This window comes from Macaca nemestrina, chromosome 17, assembly GCF_043159975.1.
Source record: "Macaca nemestrina isolate mMacNem1 chromosome 17, mMacNem.hap1, whole genome shotgun sequence".
In the NCBI taxonomy this organism is placed as follows: domain Eukaryota; kingdom Metazoa; phylum Chordata; class Mammalia; order Primates; family Cercopithecidae; genus Macaca; species Macaca nemestrina.
Window position 1 is genome coordinate 47,571,807 of NC_092141.1, and position 20,549 is coordinate 47,592,355.

At 41.6% G+C, this 20,549-nt stretch overlaps 1 protein-coding gene and 1 non-coding gene across 2 annotated transcripts in view; one reads left to right on the forward strand and one right to left on the reverse strand.

Annotated features, from left to right (window-relative positions):
- LOC105476860 (protein phosphatase, Mg2+/Mn2+ dependent 1D) overlaps positions 1-18,737 on the forward strand; it is a 71,788-nt gene extending 53,051 nt beyond the window's left edge. The window contains exons 5-6 of the mRNA XM_071082808.1: positions 8,608-8,850; positions 17,295-18,737. Coding sequence (XP_070938909.1) covers positions 8,608-8,850; positions 17,295-17,852 — 801 coding nt within the window. The 3' untranslated portion in view covers positions 17,853-18,737. The remainder of the gene's footprint in view (positions 1-8,607; positions 8,851-17,294) is intronic.
- On the reverse strand, positions 16,633-16,737 carry LOC112425757 (U6 spliceosomal RNA). Its single transcript, XR_003016902.2, has one exon. It is a non-coding gene; the product is annotated as a U6 spliceosomal RNA (small nuclear RNA).
- Positions 18,738-20,549: the final 1,812 nt, after the last annotated feature.

Consider the following 20,549-nt stretch of genomic DNA (forward strand, 5'->3'; position numbering starts at 1 on the left):
TAATCTCAAAACATTTTCATCATCATCCCCTAACAGAGCACATGGAAGTATCTGGAATCAAAGACCCAAAGATGGGTTATCCTTAGAAGAGATGATCTTTCTCTCAGATGGGAGGAATAGTAAAGCTGTATTTTGAGGTGGAAGGAGGGGCAAATTGATTGAATTTTTGTTAAATTGCCTCCATTTAGTACAGGCGCAGTAGCTCACACCTGTAATCCCAGCACTTTGGGAGGCTGAGAGGGGTGGATCACCCAAGGTCAGGAGTTAAGAGACCAGCCTGGCCAACATGGTGAAACCCCACCTGTATTAAAAATACAGAATTAGCTGGGTGTGGTGGCACTCACCTATAGTCCCAGCTACCTAGGAGGCTGAGGCTGGAGAATCGCTTAAACCTGGGAGACAGAGGTTTCAGTAAGCCAAGATCATGCTGTTGCACTCCAGCCTGAGCAATAACAATGAAATTGTGTCTCAAAAAAAAAAAAAAAAAAAAAAAAATTGCCTCCATTCATTCACTCAACTAACACGAGGTATTAGGTACAGGGATTGCAAAGGTAAATAGAATATGGTCCTTCCTCAGCACTTACCATATTATTATAAATAGAATATATAAAAAACTAACAATCCCATTAAATCATGAGTTCTTTTAAGGTGAGAGTCATCTTGATTCAGTTTTACAATTTCAGGGCCTGGTGTGTTGCATTTAGTCGGAGATTATCAGGTATCAAAGAGTAACATAAAGACTGTTCTGTTTAATGGATTTAGAATTCTTTAATGATCTGAGAGAGATCATTTCAATGGCATAAAGACAAAAGCCAGTTTGTAGTGGGTTGGAAGAACCTATTTATGAACCCTAAAGTGTTTTAAGATGAGTATTGAAGGAAGCATCCGTATAATACATAATTAGAACAAGTCTTATGAGACCTGGGAGAGTGAGACAATAGAAAATATCACAAGATTGCATAGGAAGCTTCATGGAAGGGAGTGATATTTGAGCAAGAAATTTTGCAGGCTTGATCTAAGCAGCAGTGGTTTTTGGAAAAAAACACAAAGAAATACATGTATGCCAGGCGCGGTGGCTCAACCCTGTAATCCCAGCACTTTGGGAGGCCAAGGCAGGTGGATCACTTGAGGTCAGGAGTTTGAGACCAGCCTGGCCCACATGGTAAAACCCCATCTCTACTAAAAATACAAAAATTAGCAAGGCATGGTGACTCACACCTGTAATCCCAGTTACTCAGGAGGTTGAGGCAGGAGAATTGCTTGAACCCCGGAGGCAGAGGTTGCAGTGAGCTGAGATCGTGCCACTGCACTCCAGCCTGGTATCAGAGCGAGACTCCATCTCAGAACAAACAACAACAACAACAAAAAACCCACAAAGAAATACATGAGTAGTAGAATTGACAGCTCGTATGTTTTTAAGGAATAAGAATATGATGACACCTAAATTTCTAACTCTGGTGACTAGTAAGATGTTATAAAGAAGAAACATCATTTAGGGAGAGATGGGGAAGGTAATTATTTCAGACATAGGCATGTTGAGTTGGAGGTACCTGTGGTTCATCTAGATAGATATCTTCAATAGGCAGTTATAAATATTTGAGACAGAGGGGTGGCATGCTCCTGTGGTCCCAGCTACTCAGGAGGCTGATGTGGGAGGATTGCTTGACCCCAGGAGTTCAGGGCTGTAGGGCGCTATGATTGTGCTTGTGAATAACCACTGCACTCTAGCCTGGACAACACAGTGAGACCCTCATCTCTTTAAAAATAAAAACTTGGGAAGGAAGCCTGGAAATACTAATTTGACAGTTAACAAGAGTTGTGTAAATTGTGGCAATATATGCACTTAGACTGTGTGGTTTCAGAGCACACAATATTAGGGGGACTCAAGTCAGCAGAATTCTAGTGAGCTGAGGGAAAAAAATACAGGTAAGGTAGTGGAAAATGGTTTATATAATTGTTTTCATGGAGCATTGATGGGAAGGGAAACGGGCACACTGAAAAAGTGAGAGGTAAGGGCTCAGTCAACTGGTGTTTGGAGAGTGATGAACCACGTGCCGTGGGGAATGTGATAGATTCATGAATTAGAGAGTAATGCTGCCTTTAAGCAATTCTGAGGTGCATATTTTCTTTTAATATCTCTGAAATTGGAACACTTTTTACAAATAGTATATCATAGTTCAATTAACAGTGTTTTGTTTTGTTTTGTTTTGTTTGAGACGGAGTCTTGCTCTGTCGCCAGGCTGGAGTGCGGTGGTGCAGTCTCAGCTTGCTGCAACCTCTGCCTCTCGGGTTCAAGCGATTCCCCTGCCTCAAGCCTCCCAAGTAGCGGGGACTACAGGCACGTGCCACCATGCCTGGCTAATTTTTTTTTTTTTTTTTTTTGAGATGGAGTCTCGCTCCGTCCCCCAGGCTGGAGTGCAGTGGCGCTATCTCGGCTCACTGCAAGCTCCGCCTCCCGGATTCACGCCATTCTCCTGCCTCAGCCTCCCGAGTAGCTGGGTCTACAGGCGTCCGCCACCATGCCCGGCTAATTTTTTTTTTGTATTTTTAGTAGAGACGGGGTTTCACTGTGTTAGCCAGGATGGTCTCGATCTCCTGACCTCGTGATCCGCCTGCCTCGGCCTCCCAAAGTGCTGGGATTACAGACGTGAGCCACCGTGCCCGGCCCAGCTAATTTTTTTTATTTTAGTGGAGACGGGGTTTCACCACGTTGGCCAGGATGATCTCCATCTCCTGACCTCATGATCCACCCACCTTGGCCTCCCAAAGTGCTGGCATTACAGGCGTTGGGCCACCACGCCCAGCCGACAATGTATTTTATTTCTTTTGTGGCACATAAAATGATGCATCCATAACACCAGTCTTATGGTATTCTACATGAAGAAAACAGTCTAAGTGATCCAGTCAGAGAGTTAGAAAAAAGAACATCAGAGTAAAACCCTTCAAAATAGGAGGATGAAAATAATAGAGCAGAAATTATTTAGGGAGATTCACAAAACCCAGAAGGGCAGTCCTTTAAGAAGACAAATAAGGCATGATTGATTGTTTCTAGTTCAAGAAAACACAAAAAAGTTTGAGTGGACATAACTACACTTAAAAATAGAGATTTTTAAAACACACTTTAAAAAATTCAGAGTATACTATACATATAAAATTTACCATTTGTACTACTTGAAAGTGTACAATTCAATAGTAATAAATACATTTGTATTTTTTTTTCTCATCCTTCATCCCTTCCTCCCTACTACCTTCCTGACTTCTCATAACCACAATTCTACTCTCTGTCTTTGTGAGATCTTCTCTTTTAGCTGCCACATATGAGTGAGATCATGTCTTTCTGTGCCTGGATTATTTTATTTAGCATAATGATCTCCAGTTCCATCCATATTGCTGCAAATGACAGGATTTCATTCTTTTCTATGGCCAAATACTGTTTCATTATGTGTGTATATATGTATACACCACATTTTCTTTATCCATTCATGTGTTAAATGGAATTGACGTAGGATGATTCTGTATTTGGACTATTGTGAATAGTGCTGCAATAAACATGGGAGTGCAGATACACCTTCAGTGTGTTGATTTTCTTTCTGTTGGATATATGTATAGTAGTGGAATTGTTGGATCATATGGTAGTTTGCTTCTGTCTTTTTTTTTTTTTTTTTTGAGGAACCTTCATACTCTTCTTCATAGTGGCTGCACTAATTTACATTCCCACTAACACTGAGGGTTCCCCGTTCTGCACATCCTCACCAGCATCTGTAGTTGCCTATCTTTTTGATACAAGCCATTTTAACTGGGGTGAGATGATAACTCACTGTGGTTTTGATTTGCATTTCTCTGATGATTAGTGATGTTGAGCATGTTTTTCATTATCTATTAATCATTTGTATGTCTTTTGAGAAATACGTGTTTTAGATCTTTTGCCCATTTTAAAATTGGATTATTTCGGGTTTGTTTTGTTCCGTTGCTACTGATTTGAGCTCCTTAAATATTGTGGTTGTTAATTCCTTGTCAGATGGATAGTTTGCAGATGTTTTATCCCATTCTGTGGATTGTCTATTCACTTTGTTGATTGTTTCCTTTGCATTTTAGCTTGTATTTCATTTGTCTATTTTTGCTTTGGTTGCCAGTTCTTTTGAGGTCTCATGCAAAAATTATTTGCCCAGGCCGGGCGCGGTGGCTCACGCCTGTAATCCCAGCACTTTGGGAGGCCGAGGCGGGCGGATCACAAGGTCAGGAGATCGAGACCACGGTGAAACCCCGTCTCTACTAAAAATACAAAAAATTAGCCGGGCGCGGTTGTGGGCGCCTGTAGTCCCAGCTACTCGGGAGGCTGAGGCAGGAGAATGGCGTGAACCCGGGAGGCAGAGCTTGCAGTGAGCCGAGATCGCGCCACTGCACTCCAGCCTGGGCGACAGAGCCAGACTCCGTCTCAAAAAAAAAAAAAAAAAAAAAAATTTTTTGCCCAGAGCCATGTCCTGGAGCATTTTTCCAATGTTTTCTTCTAATAGTTTCATAGTTTGTGAGATCAAAGTAGATCTCACAAAGAGAGAATAGAATTGTGGTTACCAATTTTACCAATTGAGATCTTAGATTTAAGTCATTAATCCATTTTGATTTGATTTTTGTGTATGATGAGAGAGAGGGGTATAGTTTCATTCTTCAGCATATAGTTATCCAGTTTTCCCACTACCATTTATTGTTGCTTTTGGCACCTTTGTTCAAGATGAGCTGGCTGCAAATTGCATGGATTTATATATAGGTTTTCTATTCTGTTCTATTGGTCTGTGTGTGTGTTTTTGTAGCAGTACTGTGCTATTTTGGTTACTGTAGGCCTCTAGCATAGTTTGAAGTCAGGTAGTGTGATGCCTCCAGCTTTGTTCTTTTGGCTTAGAATTGCTTTGGCTATTCAGGATCTTTTGTGGTTTCATAAAAATTCTGAGCTTAAAGAAAAAATTATGTGAATAATGTTATTTCAATTTTGATAGGGATTGAATCTTTAAATTGCTTTGGGTAGTATTGTCATATTAACAATATTAATCCATCCAATCCATAAGCATGGACTATCTTTGTATTTTTTTGTGTCCTCTTCAGTTTCTTTCATCAGTATTTTCTAGTTTTCCTTTATAGATCTTTCACATCTTTGGTTACATTGATTACTAGGCATTTTATAATTTGTATACCTATTGGAAATGGGATTGCTTTCTTGATTTCTTTTTTTTTTTTTTTGATACGGAGTCTTGCTCTGTTGCCCAGGCTGAAGTGCAGTGGCGCAGTCTCGGCTCACTGCAAGCTCTCCCTCCCGGGTTCACGCCATTCTCCTGCCTCAGCCTCCCGAGTAGCTGGGACTGCAGGCGCCCGCCACCACGCCCAGCTAATTTTTTCTATTTTTAATAGAGACCGGGTTTCACTGTGTTAGCCAGGATGGTCTCGATCTCCTGACCTCGTGATTCACCCGCCTCGGCCTCCCAAAGTGCTGGGATTACAGGCATGAGCCACCACGTCCGGCCACTTGAGTTCTTTTTCAGATTGTTTGCTGTTGGTATATGTAAATGCTGCTGATTTTTGTATGTTCATCTTGTATCCTGCAGTTTCACTGAATTTATCAGCTCTAACAGTTTTTTTGGTGGCGTCTTTAGGTTTTTGTAGGTATGAGATCATGTTATCTGCAAATAAGGCTCATTTGACTTATTCGTTTCCAGTTTGGATGCCCTTTCTTTCTTTCTCTTGCCTAATTGCTCTGGCCAGGACTTCCAGTATTGTATTGAATAACAGTACTGAGAGTGGGGCATCCTTGTCTATTTCAGTCCTTAGAGGAAAGACCTTTAATTTTTTCCCCATTCAGTATGATGTTAGCTGTGAGTTTGTCATTTTGAGGTATATTTCTACTATACCCATTTTTGATGAGGGTTTTTTTTAAATCATAAAGTGATGTTCAGTTTTATGAAATGCTTTTTCAGCGTCTATTGAAATAATATTCTTTTTTTTTTTTGAGAGAGTCTTACTCTGTCACCCAGGCTGGGAGTACAGTGGTGCCATCCTGGCTCACTGCAGCCTCCGCCTTCTGGGTTCAACTGATTCTTCTGCCTCAGCTTCCCGAGTAACTGAGGTGGGAGGATCACTTGAGCCCAGGAGGTTGAGACTGCAGTAAGCTGAGGTCATACCGCCGCACTCCAACCTGGCTGACAGAGTGAGACCCTGTCTCAAAAAACAACAAACAAACAAAAAAGTTTTCCACTCATTTTCATCATTCATTTATTTCTACGGGTACTTTTAATACATGTAGGCAGCCGGGTGCGGCAACTCGTGCCTGTAATCCCAGAACTTTGGGAGGCCGAGGCGGGCAGATCACCTGAGGTTAGGAGTTCGAGACCAGCCTGGCCAATGTGGTGAAACTCTGTCTCTACTAAAAGTACAAAAAAAAAAAAAAAATTAGCTGGGCATGGCGGCAGGTGCCTGTAATCCCAGCTACTCGGGAAGCTGAAGTGGAAGAATCACTTGAACCTGGGAGGTGGAGGTTGCAGTGAGAGGTCGTGCCATTGCACTCCAGCCTGGGTGACAAGAGCAAAACTCTGTCTCAAAAAAAAAAAAAAAAAAAATGTAGGCTTCTTTCCTAGAGTACATCATTTTCACTTCTATTCTGTGAAACTTAGCAGATTACAAATTCATATATGACACTGGAAGTTTTATTCTAAGCCACATTTATTTGCATAAAATGAGATCCTTTTGGTTTTGTATTCTTTACTCGTTCAATTGGTATATATTTGTTCTTTATTCTATAAGCAGTTACCGTATTATTTTTTCCTCATATGAGTGACATTGACTGTGTGTGTGTGTGTGTGTGTGTGTGTGTGTGTGTGTGTATGAGCTGTTTATATTTCCTTTTCTCTGGATTTTGTTTATATTCTTTGACAATTTTTATGTTGAGTCATTGTCTTCAATTTGCAGAATCTCTTATGTTGGGAGGAATTTGACCCTTTGCAATGATTTTTTTTTTTTTTACCATGCCTGATTGTCTTGTTTGTGAATTATGTTTTCTAAATAACTTCATGTTTACTTTTTGTTGTTGTTGTTTTTTTGAGATGGAGTCTCACTCTGTCACCCAGGCGGGAGCGCGTGGCATGATCTCTGCTCACTGCAACCTCCGCCTCCCAGGTTCATGCCATTCTCCTGCCTCAACCTCCCAAGTAGCTGGTATTACAGGCGCGTGCCACCATGCCTGGCTAATTTTTGTATTTTTAGTAGAGACAGGGTTTCACCGTATTGGTCAGGCTGATCTTGAACTCCTGACCTTGCAATCCACCTGCCTCCACCTCCCAAAGTTCTGGGATTACAGGCATGAGCCACCGTGCCTGGCTACTTTTCTTTTTAAGTAACTTCTTTATAACTTTTTCTTTTCTTTTCTTTTCTTTTCTTATTTTTTTTTAATTTTTTTCTCTTTTTCTTTTTTGGAGACGGAGTCTTGCTGTGTTGCCTAGGCTGGAATGCGGTGGCGTGATCTCGGCTCACTGCAACTTCCGCCTCCTGGGTTCAAGCGATTCTCCTGCCTCAGCCTCCCCAGTAGCTGGGACCACAGGCATGTGCCATCACGCCCGGTTAATTTTTTGTTTTTTAGGTACAGACGGAATTTCACCATGTTAGCCAGGATGGTCTCGATCTCCTGACCTCATGATCCACCCGCCTCAGCCTCTCAAAGTGCTGGAATTACAGGCATGAGCCATTGCGCCTGGCCAACTTTTTCTTTTATTTTTTCTTTTCTATTTTCTTTTCCTTTTCCTTTTCTTTTCTGACAGAGTCTCGCTGTGTTGCTCAGGCTGGTGTGTGTTGGCGTGATCTCCACTCACTTCAGGCTCCGCCCCCGGGTTCATGCCATTCTCCTGCCTCAGCCTCCCAAGTAGCTGGTACTACAGGCACCCACCACCACGCCTGGCTAATTTTTTTGTGTTTTTAGTAGAGACAGAGTTTCATAGTGTTTGCCAGGATGGTCTGGATCTCCTGACCTCGTGATCCGCCTGCCTCAGCCTCCCCAACATTTTCTAATTAAAGTTACAGTGAAGGCTGAGTTTCTTGATAAAAATAAAAATAGTGAAATTTAATGACAGGATAAAACCTTGTTTTATTAGTATTTTTTTAATTTAGAGAAGTACTATTTTAACATAGCTAAGGAGACTGGGGATAATGTTTGAAAATTTGGGAGCTTTGGCTGGGCGCAGTGGCTCACGCCTATAATCCCAGCACTTTGGGAGGCAGAGGCAGGCGGATTATGAAGTCAGGAGATCGAGACCATCCTGGCTAACGTGGTGAAACCCCGTCTGTACTAAAAATACAAAAAATAAGCCAGATGTGGTGGCGGGTGCCTGTAGTCCCAGCTACTGGGGAGGCTGAGGCAGAAGAATGGCGTGAACCTGGGAGGCGGAGCTTGCAGTGAGCTGAGATCGTGCCACTGCTCTCCAGCCTGGGCGACAGAACAAGACTCCATCTCAAAAAAAAGACAATTTGGGAGGTTTATTTGGGCCACAGTGAACACCAGATATTTAATTTGATATAGATGTTGTGGCAGCTAAATCTGAGTTACTTTCCTTCTCCTTGTTCTTTTGAATACAGGGTGAGCACGGACAATCTTGTGCCAAAATGCTTGTGAATCGAGCATTGGGCCGCTGGAGGCAGCGTATGCTCCGAGCAGATAACACTAGTGCCATAGTAATCTGCATCTCTCCAGAAGTGGACAATCAGGGAAACTTTACCAATGAAGATGAGTTGTACCTGAACCTGACTGATAGCCCTTCCTATAATAGTCAAGAAACCTGTGTGATGACTCCTTCCCCATGTTCTACACCACCAGTCAAGGTATATAGTTCCATAGTTTTTAAGTTATGTTTTAATAGTCACCAGTTCTTTGGTTACCGTCACCTGGAAACAATTTTTAAATTCTTACAGGATTTTGGATTTGAACTCGGTTCAAGAAAGTGGTATAACTTATTATCAGAGAGCCATCTTTATATCAATACTAATCTCAATGCCAGCCATGTGTACAGCACTAATAAAAAGGTGATTGTGGGCTCTTAAGAATATTATCGTTTGCCATCTAATGCTATGAATATTATTTTTAAAGCATTTAGAAGTTTGTGAAGCACTTAAATATATTTTATTTGAATCTCATAGCCCAGAAGTAGAGCTAATGTTATTATTTCATTTTATCAGTAATAAGCCTGAGAGATTAAACTGTCTAAACGAGGTCGTAGAGAATCAAAATTGAGCTGGACCTGAGGACAGCAGACATTACAACTGGTTGTCTGTTAACTCGTCTAAGAAACTTTATTCCTGTTTCTTAGCCACATTAATATTGAGTGAGTTTAAGATATGCTTTGAAATAAGCAAATTTTAAGTAGATATCATACTTTCCTTTTTTGATTTACTAAGAACTCAAATACTTGGTTGTGTTTTCATACTAATTTTTCCCACCAAAAATTAGCAATATTGATTGATAAATGCTTTAATACATAGTATGGCTAACCTGGCTTTCTGAGAATGTGTTTTCAGTAGACTGGCCATTAAAATGGGAAATATAGCGAAATCTAACGTTATCTATTCAGGCAGTTTTTTAAAGTGTCAAGGGCTTTAATTTTGGGCGTTGTAATCCTATAGTCCGTACTTGGAAATGGGTTATTACTGCTTTGCTTTCTTTCACTTTACATACATATGGCAAAAACCACATATGGCCAGATAAAATGAAATCTTTTCATTTCATTTTCTTTTTTTGTTTTTGAGACACTCTTGTTGCCCAGGCTAGAGTGCAATGGCACGATCTTGGCTCACTGCAACCTCCACCTCCCAAGTTCAGGTGATTCTCCTGCCTCAGCCTCCCGAGTAGTTGGGATTACAGGTGCCTGCCACTATGCCCTGCTAATTTTTTGTATTTTTAGTGGAGATAGGGTTTCATCATGTTAGCCAGGCTGGTCTTGAACTCCTGACCTCAGGTGATCCACCCACGTTGGCCTCCCAAAGTGCTGGGATTATAGGTCCAGCCAAAATGAAGTATTTTCATTTACAAAAGTTTTCTTTTCTTTGAAAACCATGAATGGTAATGTAGGTTGAAACCCTTTAGGCCGGGCGCGGTGGCTCAAGCCTGTAATCCCAGCACTTTGGGAGGCCGAGGCAGGCGGATCACGAGGTCAGGAGATCGAGACCACAGTGAAACCCCGTCTCTACTAAAAATACAAAAAATTAGCCGGGCGCGGTGGCGGGCGCCTGTAGTCCCAGCTACTCAGGAGGCTGAGGCAGGAGAATGGCGGGAACCCGGGAGGCGGAGCTTGCAGTGAGCCGAGATCGCGCCACTGCACTCCAGCCTGGGCAACAGCGTGAGACTCCGTCTCAAAAAAAAAAAAAAAAAAAAAAAAGAAACCCTTTAAAGCCTCTTTATTCTCTCTTCGAAGCTGCAAAGGAGCTTGTGTTTGTATATTTGCGTATGTCTGAATATTTGTATATAATTATTACTTTCATGTTCCCCGATAACTGACCTTTAGGCAGTATAGAGAAGGAGGAGACATTAGAGTGGGGAATAGTGTGAGGGACAAAGGGGCATTCTTCATATTGACCTCAAATAAAAATTATTGCAGTCTGCTGACTGGCATTAGTAAACCCATACATAAAATATGTTTAAAAAATTACTTAAGCCAGGCACGGTGGCTCATGCCTGTAATTCCAGCACTTTGGGAGGCCGAATTGGGCAGATCACCTGAGGTCAGGAGTTAGAAACCAGCCTGACCAACATGGAGAAACCCCATTTCTACTAAAAATACAAAATTAGCCAGGTGTGGTGGTGCATGCCTGTAATCCCAGCTACTTGGGAGGCTGAGGCAGGAGAATCACTTGAACCCAGGAGTGGAGGTTGCAGTGAGCCAAGATCACGCCATTGCACTCCAGCCTGCACAACAACAGCGAAACTCCATCTCAAAAAAAAAAAAAAAAAGAAAAGAAAAAAATTAAATTCTGGACTGGGCATGGTGGCTTACGCCTGTAATCCCAGCACTTTGGGAGGCCGAGGCACGTGGATCAGGAGGTCAGGAGATTGAGACCATCTTAGCCAACATGGTGAAACCCCATCTGTACTAAAATGCAAAAAATTAGCTGGGCATGGTGGCTCATGCCTGTAATCCCAGCTACTTGGGAGGCAGAGGCAGGGGAATCGCTTGAACCCGGGAGGTGGAGGTTGCAGTGAACTGAGATTGTGCCACTGCACTCCAGCCTGGTGACGGAGCAAGACTCTGTCTCAAAAAACATAGTAATAATAATTCTGATAATGACCTAATACTACTACTAAAGATAAGACGTATGCATGCCATATGCAGGTATAGTTATTTGTTAACCCATTGGCCCTGCCCAAATACGGGAAAATATTTAGATTAATTCAGAATAATTAGTATTGTTGGCTCTGATCTAACAACTAACAAAGACAAATTTCTGCCCAAGAAATTGTTTTTGGTTTATTTACCTTAATTGACATAAAGGTGAGTACTCCCGACTATGTTTGATTTACATCATTATTAAAGTTATCTCATGTTTAGTAACATAGAGATAAATTTAATGAGAATTTGATTAATATTGAATAGTTTCAGAGACTTACATTTAGACAAGGCATTTGAGACTAGATTTGTCTATAAACATGTCAACTTCTATTTGAATTCTCACATAAATTAGTCTTTGTTTTGGGATGGAGATAGTGGAAAGCCTTTGTTTAAGGTAGTTTACTATGACACACATTTCTTTTTCTGTCCTTTGTTTAGGGCAAAACTAAATTTAGCTATGTTTTACAAGCTAAGATCTATAAGAAAGGAATGGGGAAGAGAGCAGAGTTTCAGAAAATTAAAACTTAGTTATGTTTTAGGCACAGTTTGTAATTGTTTAATATTGGATTACAGGATAGGTGGGAGGAGAAAGTTGATCTCTGAAGCAGTGAACTTTTTTAAACTATGTATTTTTAGGGGGTAACCTCAACATCACATCACTGTTTTACGAACGTGCAGGCCTTAGCAATACAAATTAATCTGGGGTACATCTGAGAAGTCTGAATAGTTGCCTGTGATAACAGATGCAATGTATTCCCACAGAATGCCAATAAAAAGAGAAGGAAAAGGAAACGTTCAAGGAGAAAGTGGGGGAAGGGAAGCCAGCACTCCTGTAGGGTCAGAATAATAATCTGTGCATTTATTTATTTATTTACTTATTTATTTATTTATTTATTGAGACGGAGTCTTGCTCTGTCGCCCAGGCTGGGGTGCAGTGGCCGGATCTCAGCTCACTGCAAGCTCCACCTCCCGGGTTTACGCCATTCTCCTGCCTCAGCCTCCTGAGTAGCTGGGACTACAGGCGCCCGCCACCTCGCCCGGCTAGTTTTTTGTATTTTTTAGTAGAGATGGGGTTTCACCGTGTTAGCCAGGATGGTCTCGATCTCCTGACCTCGTGATCCACCCGTCTCGGCCTCCCAAAGTGCTGGGATTACAGGCTTGAGCCACCGCGCCCGGCCAATCTGTGCATTTAAAAAGACACAGCTGGCCGGGTGCGGTGGCTCATTTCTGTAAACCCAGCACTTTGGGAGCCCAAGGTGGGTGGATCACAAGGTCAAGAGATTGAGACCATCGTGGCCAACATGGTGATACCCCGTCTCTACCACAGATACAAAAATTAGCTGGGTGTGGTGGTGTGCACCTGTAGTCCCAGCTTCTTGGGAGGCTGAGGCAGGAGAATCACTTGAACCTGAGAGGCAGAGGTTGCAGTGAGCCAAGATCACACCACTGCACTCCAGTCTTGTGACAGAGTGAGATTCCATCTCAAAAACATAAATAAATAAAATAAAAAATAAATAGACCGGGCGCAGTGGCTCATGCCTGTAATCCCAGCACTTTGGGAGGCCGAGGCGGGCAGATCATGAGGTCAGGAGATCGAGACCATCCTGACTAACACGGTGAAACCCCGTCTCTACAAAAAATACAAAAAAATTAGCCGGGCGTGGTGGCGGGCGCCTGTAGTCCCAGCCACTCAGGAGGCTGAGGCAGGAGAATGGCGTGAACCCGGGAGGCGGAGCTTGCAGTGAGCCCAAGATCGCACCACTGTACTCCAGCCTGGGCGACAGAGCAAGACTCTGTCTCATAAATAAATAAATAAATAAATACACAGCTAAACAGAAATTACAGTATATTGTGTTAACTCTGAAATCATTCCATTGTTTTTCTTTTATAAAGAAATTCCACCTAATATCTAACCTTATTATGCATGCTATAGCAATATGTTTTATTCCATTAGATAGCTTGACTAGTACCATTTTTCTTGTGCCTGCAGTAGTGATGTGATTATTTGGCATTAGGAAGCCTTCTGCTACAGAACTTATTTGCTGCTTGGTCTTGTGGCACATTATTTTTCTATATTAAAGCAGCATGAGCTCTTGGTCAGTGATTGCTTATTACTTAACGTATTTTTTCTGTGATCAGCCAGAACGTGCTTGTGACCAGGTTAAACATTTGAATCAACCTAATACGGAGGGATAAACTTACACGCAACTCATTGTTGAAATGAGAAACCTATATGTAAGACGTTCTAGAACAGAGACTGTTGCTGCCCAACATATAGTCAGTACTAAAACAGGCAAGAATAATCAAACTTTCAATGAACCATGCAGTTTATAGTAAATCAATGGAGCTGCCAGGTGTGGTGGCTTACGCTTGTTATCCCAGCACTTTGGGAAGCCAAGGCAGGCACATCACCTGAGGTCAGGAGTTTGAGACCAGCCTGACCAATATGGTGAACCCCCGTCTCTACTAAAATACAAAAATTAGTTGGGCATGGTGGAGGGTGCCTTGTAGTCCCAGCTGCTCAGGAGGCTGAGACAGGAGAATTGCTTGAACCCAGGAGGTAGAGGATGCAGTGAGCTGAGATCGTGCTACTGAACTCCAGCCTGGGCAACAGTGAGACTCTGTCTCAAAAAATAAATAAAAAATAAATGGAGCAATGGCTCCAGAAACAGTATATTTTTAATAAAAAAGAGAAGTGGGCCGGGCACGGTGTCTCATGCCTGTAATCCCAGCACTTTGGGAAGCCGAGGCAGGCAGATCACCTGAGGTCAGGAATTTGAGACCAGCCTGGCCAACATGGTGAAATCCTGTCTTTACTAAAAATAGAAAAATTAACTGGGTGTAGTGGTGGGTGCCTGTGATCCCAGCTACTTGGGAGGCTGAAGCAGGAGAATCACTTGAGCCCAGGAGGTGGAGGTTGCAGTGAGCCAAGACTGTGCCATTGCACTCCAGCCTGGGCAACAAGAGCGAAACTCTGTCTCAAAAAAAAAGAACAGAGAAGTGATGTTTTTGGGGCAGTAACAGATTAGTAACTAGAAATTCTTTGTCCTTTTCTTCAATGTCCATTGGTCCTAAAGTCTGTATGTTTTTCAGTAAAGCATATTCTTATCTATGATTAGATTGAGGTCATTTTAGAAACAGGTTTCTGAGCTGAGTGTGGTGGCTCACCCCTGTAATCCTAGCACTTTGGGAGGACAAGGAGGGTGGACCACTTAAGGTCAGGAATTTGAGACCAGCCTGGCCAGTGTGGTGAAAGCCCATCTCTACTGAAAATACAAAAATTAGCCAGGCATGGTGGCAGGTGCCTCTAACCCCAGCTACTCGTGAGGGTGAGGTGGGAGAATCGCTTGAACCTGGGAGGCAGAGGTTACAGTGAGCAGAGATCACGCCACTGCACTCCAGCCTGGATGACAGAGCAAGACTCAGTCTCAAACTAAAAAAGAAGCTTCTGGATGCCTTCAATTTCCCTTTCATTTTATTTTTTGAACCTCCCTGCCTCCCTTATTTCCCTTTTAACTCTAGACAAATTAAAGGAAACATTCCTATTATAAGTATACTTTTATATAGCACTTTTAAGAAAGTTGTATATTCAGGCTGGGTGCAGTGGCTCACGCCTGTTATCACAGCACTTTGAGAGGCCGAGGTGGGCGGATCACCTGAGGTCGCAAGTTTGAGACCAGCCTGACCAATATGGAGAAACCCCGTCTCTACTAAAAATACAAAAAAAAGAATTTAGCCAGGTGTGGGTGGTGCATACCTATAGTCCTAACTACTCGGAAGGCTGAGGCAGGAGAATTGCTTGAACACGGGAGGTGGAGGTTGCACTCCAGCCTGGGCAACAAGAATGAAACTCCATCTCAAAAAAAAAAAAAAAGGAAAGGTGGCTGGGCGCGGTGGCTCACACCTGTAATCCCAGCACTTTGGGAGGCCAAGGTGGGCAGATCAGCTGATGTCAGGAGATCAAGACCATCCTGGCTAACATGGTGAAACCCCATCTCTACTAAAAATACAAAAAATTAGCCGGGCGTGGTGGCGGTTGCCTGTAGTCCCAGCTACTCAGGAGGCTGAGGTGGGAGAATGGCGTGAACCCGGGAGGCAGAGTTTGCTGTGAGCCGAGATTGCGCCACTGCACTCCAGCCTGGGCGACAGAGCAAGACTCCGTCTTTGGGGGAAAAAAAAAAAAGGAAAGGTGTTTATTTTATAGGAGATTTTATTTCAGAGAAAGATCAGATAAATATGTCTTCATTTACTGCTCTACAAAAGGATTTGCGTGGACTTTTCAGAATCTATTAGTATTTTAATAAATTTTGATTGAGAGTCCACTTGAGGAAATTTTACATGTTTGGGGGAGAGAGTGTTTATGCTTTAACTCTGGACCTTGATAAAGTATTAAAACAATGATTTTATGAAATGTTATTGCTTTGGAAGAGCTGGGTTTGACAGTAAGAATGTTCTTATCTGGAGGTGAGCGGATATTCTGAGTATATGTAGATTTAGAGCACTACACTCAAAGTAGTGGTGCATATCTAGATTGACATGAAGCGTTTTAAAAACAGCATTTTTAAAAACAATAAAGTGCCTTGGATAATTCTGATTTGTTTCATCAATTGGGAATTTCCCTAACCATTCTCAGTAGGGTCCCATGTGTACTACTTTTCTCAAATCACAGAATAGTATCTAGTGTTTGCAGGATGGGTGCAAAGCAGCATTCATCTGAGTTTTCATTATGACCATTATGGCATAGTTGCTTTAATGTCGTACTTTGCTTCAATAATGTGTTTTAATGTTGTAATGCTTTCCACGCTACGTACTCAGAAATTAGAATTTAGGAGATAGGAAATAAACCAAAAAACCACAAATTTGTTGCTTATCCTACGGAGATGCTACCATCCCCCCCAGTGGTTACACTAGTTTTCATTACTATAAAATTGAGGTTTTTATTTTTATTTATTTATTTATTTATTGTGAGACGGGGGTCTCACTCTGTCACCCAGGCTGGAGTGTAGTGGTGCGATCTCTGCTCTCTGCAGCCTCCACCTCCTGGGCTCAAGCAGTTCTCCCATCTCAGCCTCCAGAGTAGCTGGGATTACAGGTGCGCACCACCATGCCTGGCTAATTTTTATATTTTTAGTAGAGATGCTGTTTCACCATGTTGGCTAGGCTGGTTTTGAACTCCTGACCTCAAATGATCCACCTGCCTCAGCCTCCCAAAGTGCTGAGATTACAGGGTTAGCCACTGTGCCCAGCCAAAAATTGAGATTTTTAAAAGCTTTTTTTTCTTTTTTGAAATAGGGAACACTTCGTGAATTTGTGTCATCTTTGCACAGGGGCCATGCTAATCTTCTTTGTGTTATTCCAATTTTAGTATATGTGCTGCTGTAGTAAGCACTTAATGGCATCTTAAAGCAATTTTTTGATGGTTCTTATGGAAAAAGACTTTTATGAAAAATAGAGCGATTTCATCAACATTATGTTATTGTCAAAAGTAAAATTAAAACGCACACAGAGAATGCGATACTTTTAATCTTCTCCATGTTTGGGTACAGAATAGCGGAAGAGTGAATGTGTGCCTATGGTTAATTTTGAGGGTTTGTTTTGAAATTTTGTTCCTTAATGTATCTTATTTTTGGTTACCTGCCAGTGGATAGAAAATACATGTGACCATGTGAATTTTCACCCACTTGAGTAGGTTATTTTATAATTTCATCTATTACCCTGAAGACAGAATTCAATGTCATTCTTACCTTTATATTGTCTTCTCACTCTGGTTCCTCCCATTAAACCTTACACATAGTTCAGTAAATATATGGTGAATGAATTAGTGAATGCATATAACATGTTTTTGCCATCCTACTAGCTTCATAACAAGCCTAACATCACATACATAGGTTTGTTGAGTTCTAGGATAAATTTTTTCTTATTTTGTTTTACCTTCTTATTTTTCAGTCCCTGGAGGAGGATCCATGGCCAAGGCTGAACTCTAAGGACCATATACCTGCCCTGGTTCGTAGCAATGCCTTCTCAGAGAATTTTTTAGAGGTTTCAGCTGAGATAGCTCGAGGGAATGTCCAGGGTGTAGTCATACCCTCAAAAGATCCAGAACCACTTGAAGAAAATTGCGCTAAAGCCCTGACTTTAAGGATACATGATTCTTTGAATAATAGCCTTCCAGTTGGCCTTGTGCCTACTAACTCAACAAACACTGTCATGGACCAAAAAAATTTGAAGATGTCAACTCCTGGCCAAATGAAAGCCCAAGAAATTGAAAGAACCCCTCCAACAAACTTTAAAAGGACACTAGAAGAGTCCAATTCTGGCCCCCTGATGAAGAAACATAGACGAAATGGCTTAAGTCGAAGTAGTGGTGCTCAGCCTGCAAGTCTCCCCACAACCTCACAGCGAAAGAACTCTGTTAAACTCACCATGCGACGCAGACTTAGGGGCCAGAAGAAAATTGGAAATCCTTTACTTCATCAACACAGGAAAACTGTTTGTGTTTGCTGAAATGCATCTGGGAAATGAGGTTTTTCCAAACTTAGGAGAGAGCTTTTTAAATTTGGTGCCGAAGTTGGACTTTTTTTTAAGGAGACAAAATTAAAAGAATATACAGTTTGACTTTTTGGAATTCAGCAGTTTTATCCTGGCCTTGTACTTGCTTGTATTATAAATGTGGATTTTATAGATGTTAGGGTATAAGTTGCTGTAAAATTTGTGTAAATTTGTATCCACACAAATTCAGTCTCTTACTCTGATACACAGTAATTGTGACAACAGGGCTAAATGTTTAAAGAAATCAAAAGAATCTATTAGATTTTAGAAAAACATTTAAGCTTTTTAAAATACTTATTTAAAAATTTGTATAAGCCACTTGTCTTGAAAACTGCTCAACTTTTTAAAGTAAATTATTAAGCAGACTGGAAAAGTGATGTATTTTCATAGTGACCTGTGTTTCACTTAATGTTTCTTAGAGACAGGTGTCTTTTAAACATTATTTTTTATTTCTGATTTCATAATTCAGAACTAAATTTTTCATAGAAGTGTTGAGCCATGCTACAGTTAGTCTGGTCCCAATTAAAATACTATGCAGTATCTCTTACATCAGTAGCATTCTAAAACCTTAGTCATCAGATATGCTTACTAAATCTTCGGCATAGAAGGAAGTGTGTTTGCCTAAAACAATTCCCTTCAATTTCATCCCAGACCAATGGCATTATTAGGTCTTAAAGTAGTTACGCCCTTCTCGTGTTTGCTTAAAATATGTGAAGTTTTCCTTGCTATTTCAATAACAGATGGTGCTGCTAATTCCCAACATTTCTTAAATTATTTTATATCATACAGTTTTCATTGATTATATGGGTATATATTCATCTAATAAATCAGTGAACTGTTCCTCATGTTGCTGGATTTGTAGTTGTTGATTTATTTTAATGGTATGTACAATTTGAGTATTGCTTATCCAAAATGCTTGGGACCAGAAGTGTTTCAGATTTTTTTAAATTTTGGAATATTTGCTTTACACTTAGCTTTTGAGTGTTCCTAATCTGAAATTCAGAATGCTCTATTGAGCATTTCCTGTGAGCATCAATGCCTGCTCTGAAAAAGTTTCTGATTCTGGAGTATTTTGGGTTTTGGATTTTCAGATTAAGGATGCTTAACCTGGATTAACATTCTGTTGTGCCGTGATCATGCTTCATGCTTTAGAGTGAGTTTATTTTATTTATTTATTATTTTGTTTGTTTGTCTGAGATGGAGTCTCACTCTGTCATCCAGGCTAGAGTGCAGTGGCGCGATCTCAGCTCACTGCAACCTCTGCCTCCTGGGTTCAAGTGATTCTCCTGCCTCAGTCTCTCTCCCCAGAAACTGGGATTACAGGCGCGCGCCACCATGCCCGGCTAATTTTTTTTTTTTTTTTGAGACGGTGTCTTGCTCTGTCGCCCAGGCTGGAGTGCAGTAGTGCAATCTCGGCTCCCTGCAACCTCTGCCTCCTGGGTTCATGCAATTCTCCTGCCTCAGCCTCCTGAATAGTTTAGATTACAGGCACGTGCCACCATGCCCAGCTAATTTTTGTATTTTTAGTAGAGGTAGGGTTTCACATGTCGGTCAGGCTGGTCTCGATCTCCTGACCTCATGATCCACCCGCCTCGGCCTCCCACAATGCTGGGATTACAGATGTGAGCCACCATGCTCAGCCAATTTTTGTGTTTTTAGTAGAGATGGGGTTTCACCATATTGGCCAGTCTGGTCTCGAACTCCTGACCTTGTGATCTGCCTGCCTTGGTCTCCCAAAGTGCTGGGATTATAGATGTGAGCCACTGTGCCCGGCTTAGAGTGAGTTTAAAATACAACTTAAAGTCTTCGTTTTTGCACACTGAATTTTTTATTTTAATATCAAATATATTGAAATAGGTCAGGCACGGTGGCTCATGCCTATAATCCCAGCACTTTGGGAGGCTGAGGAGGGCAGATCACGAGGTCAGGAGATCGAGACCATCCTGGCCAACATGGTGAAACCCCGTCTCTACTAAAATACAAAAAATTAGCCAGGCGTGGTGGTGCACACCTGTAGTCTCAGCTACTCATGAGGCTGAGGCAGGGGAATCGCTTGAGCCCAGGAGGTGGAGGTTGCAGTGAGCTGAGATCGTGCCACTACACTCCAGGCTGGCAACAGAGTGAGACTCCATCTCAAAAAAACAAAAAAAAAACAATGAAATAATAAGAATATGATTAAGTCAGTTATGGCTTATAAGCATTATGTAAAATATGTAGCGATTTAAGATGAATAAAAAATTGCCAACTTCAGTAATACAGGAAAAAATCTGAAGGGAATTAATATTAAACACTAACAGTATGTAATTTTGATGTGACTTGTACAGTGAGATAATTTTTTAGTTTATTTGGAACAAGATCTGTCATTGAGAGATTCAAGAGTTAATTCATGAATTCAATGTCATGCACCTACAATATGCTACAAACTGTGTTGTTGGAAACATACCAATTTTCCATAGGAAATCTAAGAGTTTTTTCAGATCTTTCCAAGAGAGAGATAGCAACTAGCAGACACTTCTGGAGTCTGTTCATTGTGAAGGTCTTTTCCATCTGGTACACATGTAATACCATCCTGGCTGTACCACGTGAAAATCCAGCAAGCCAGGTGTGGTGTCACATGCCTGTAGTCCCAGCCACTGGGAGGCTGAGGTGGGA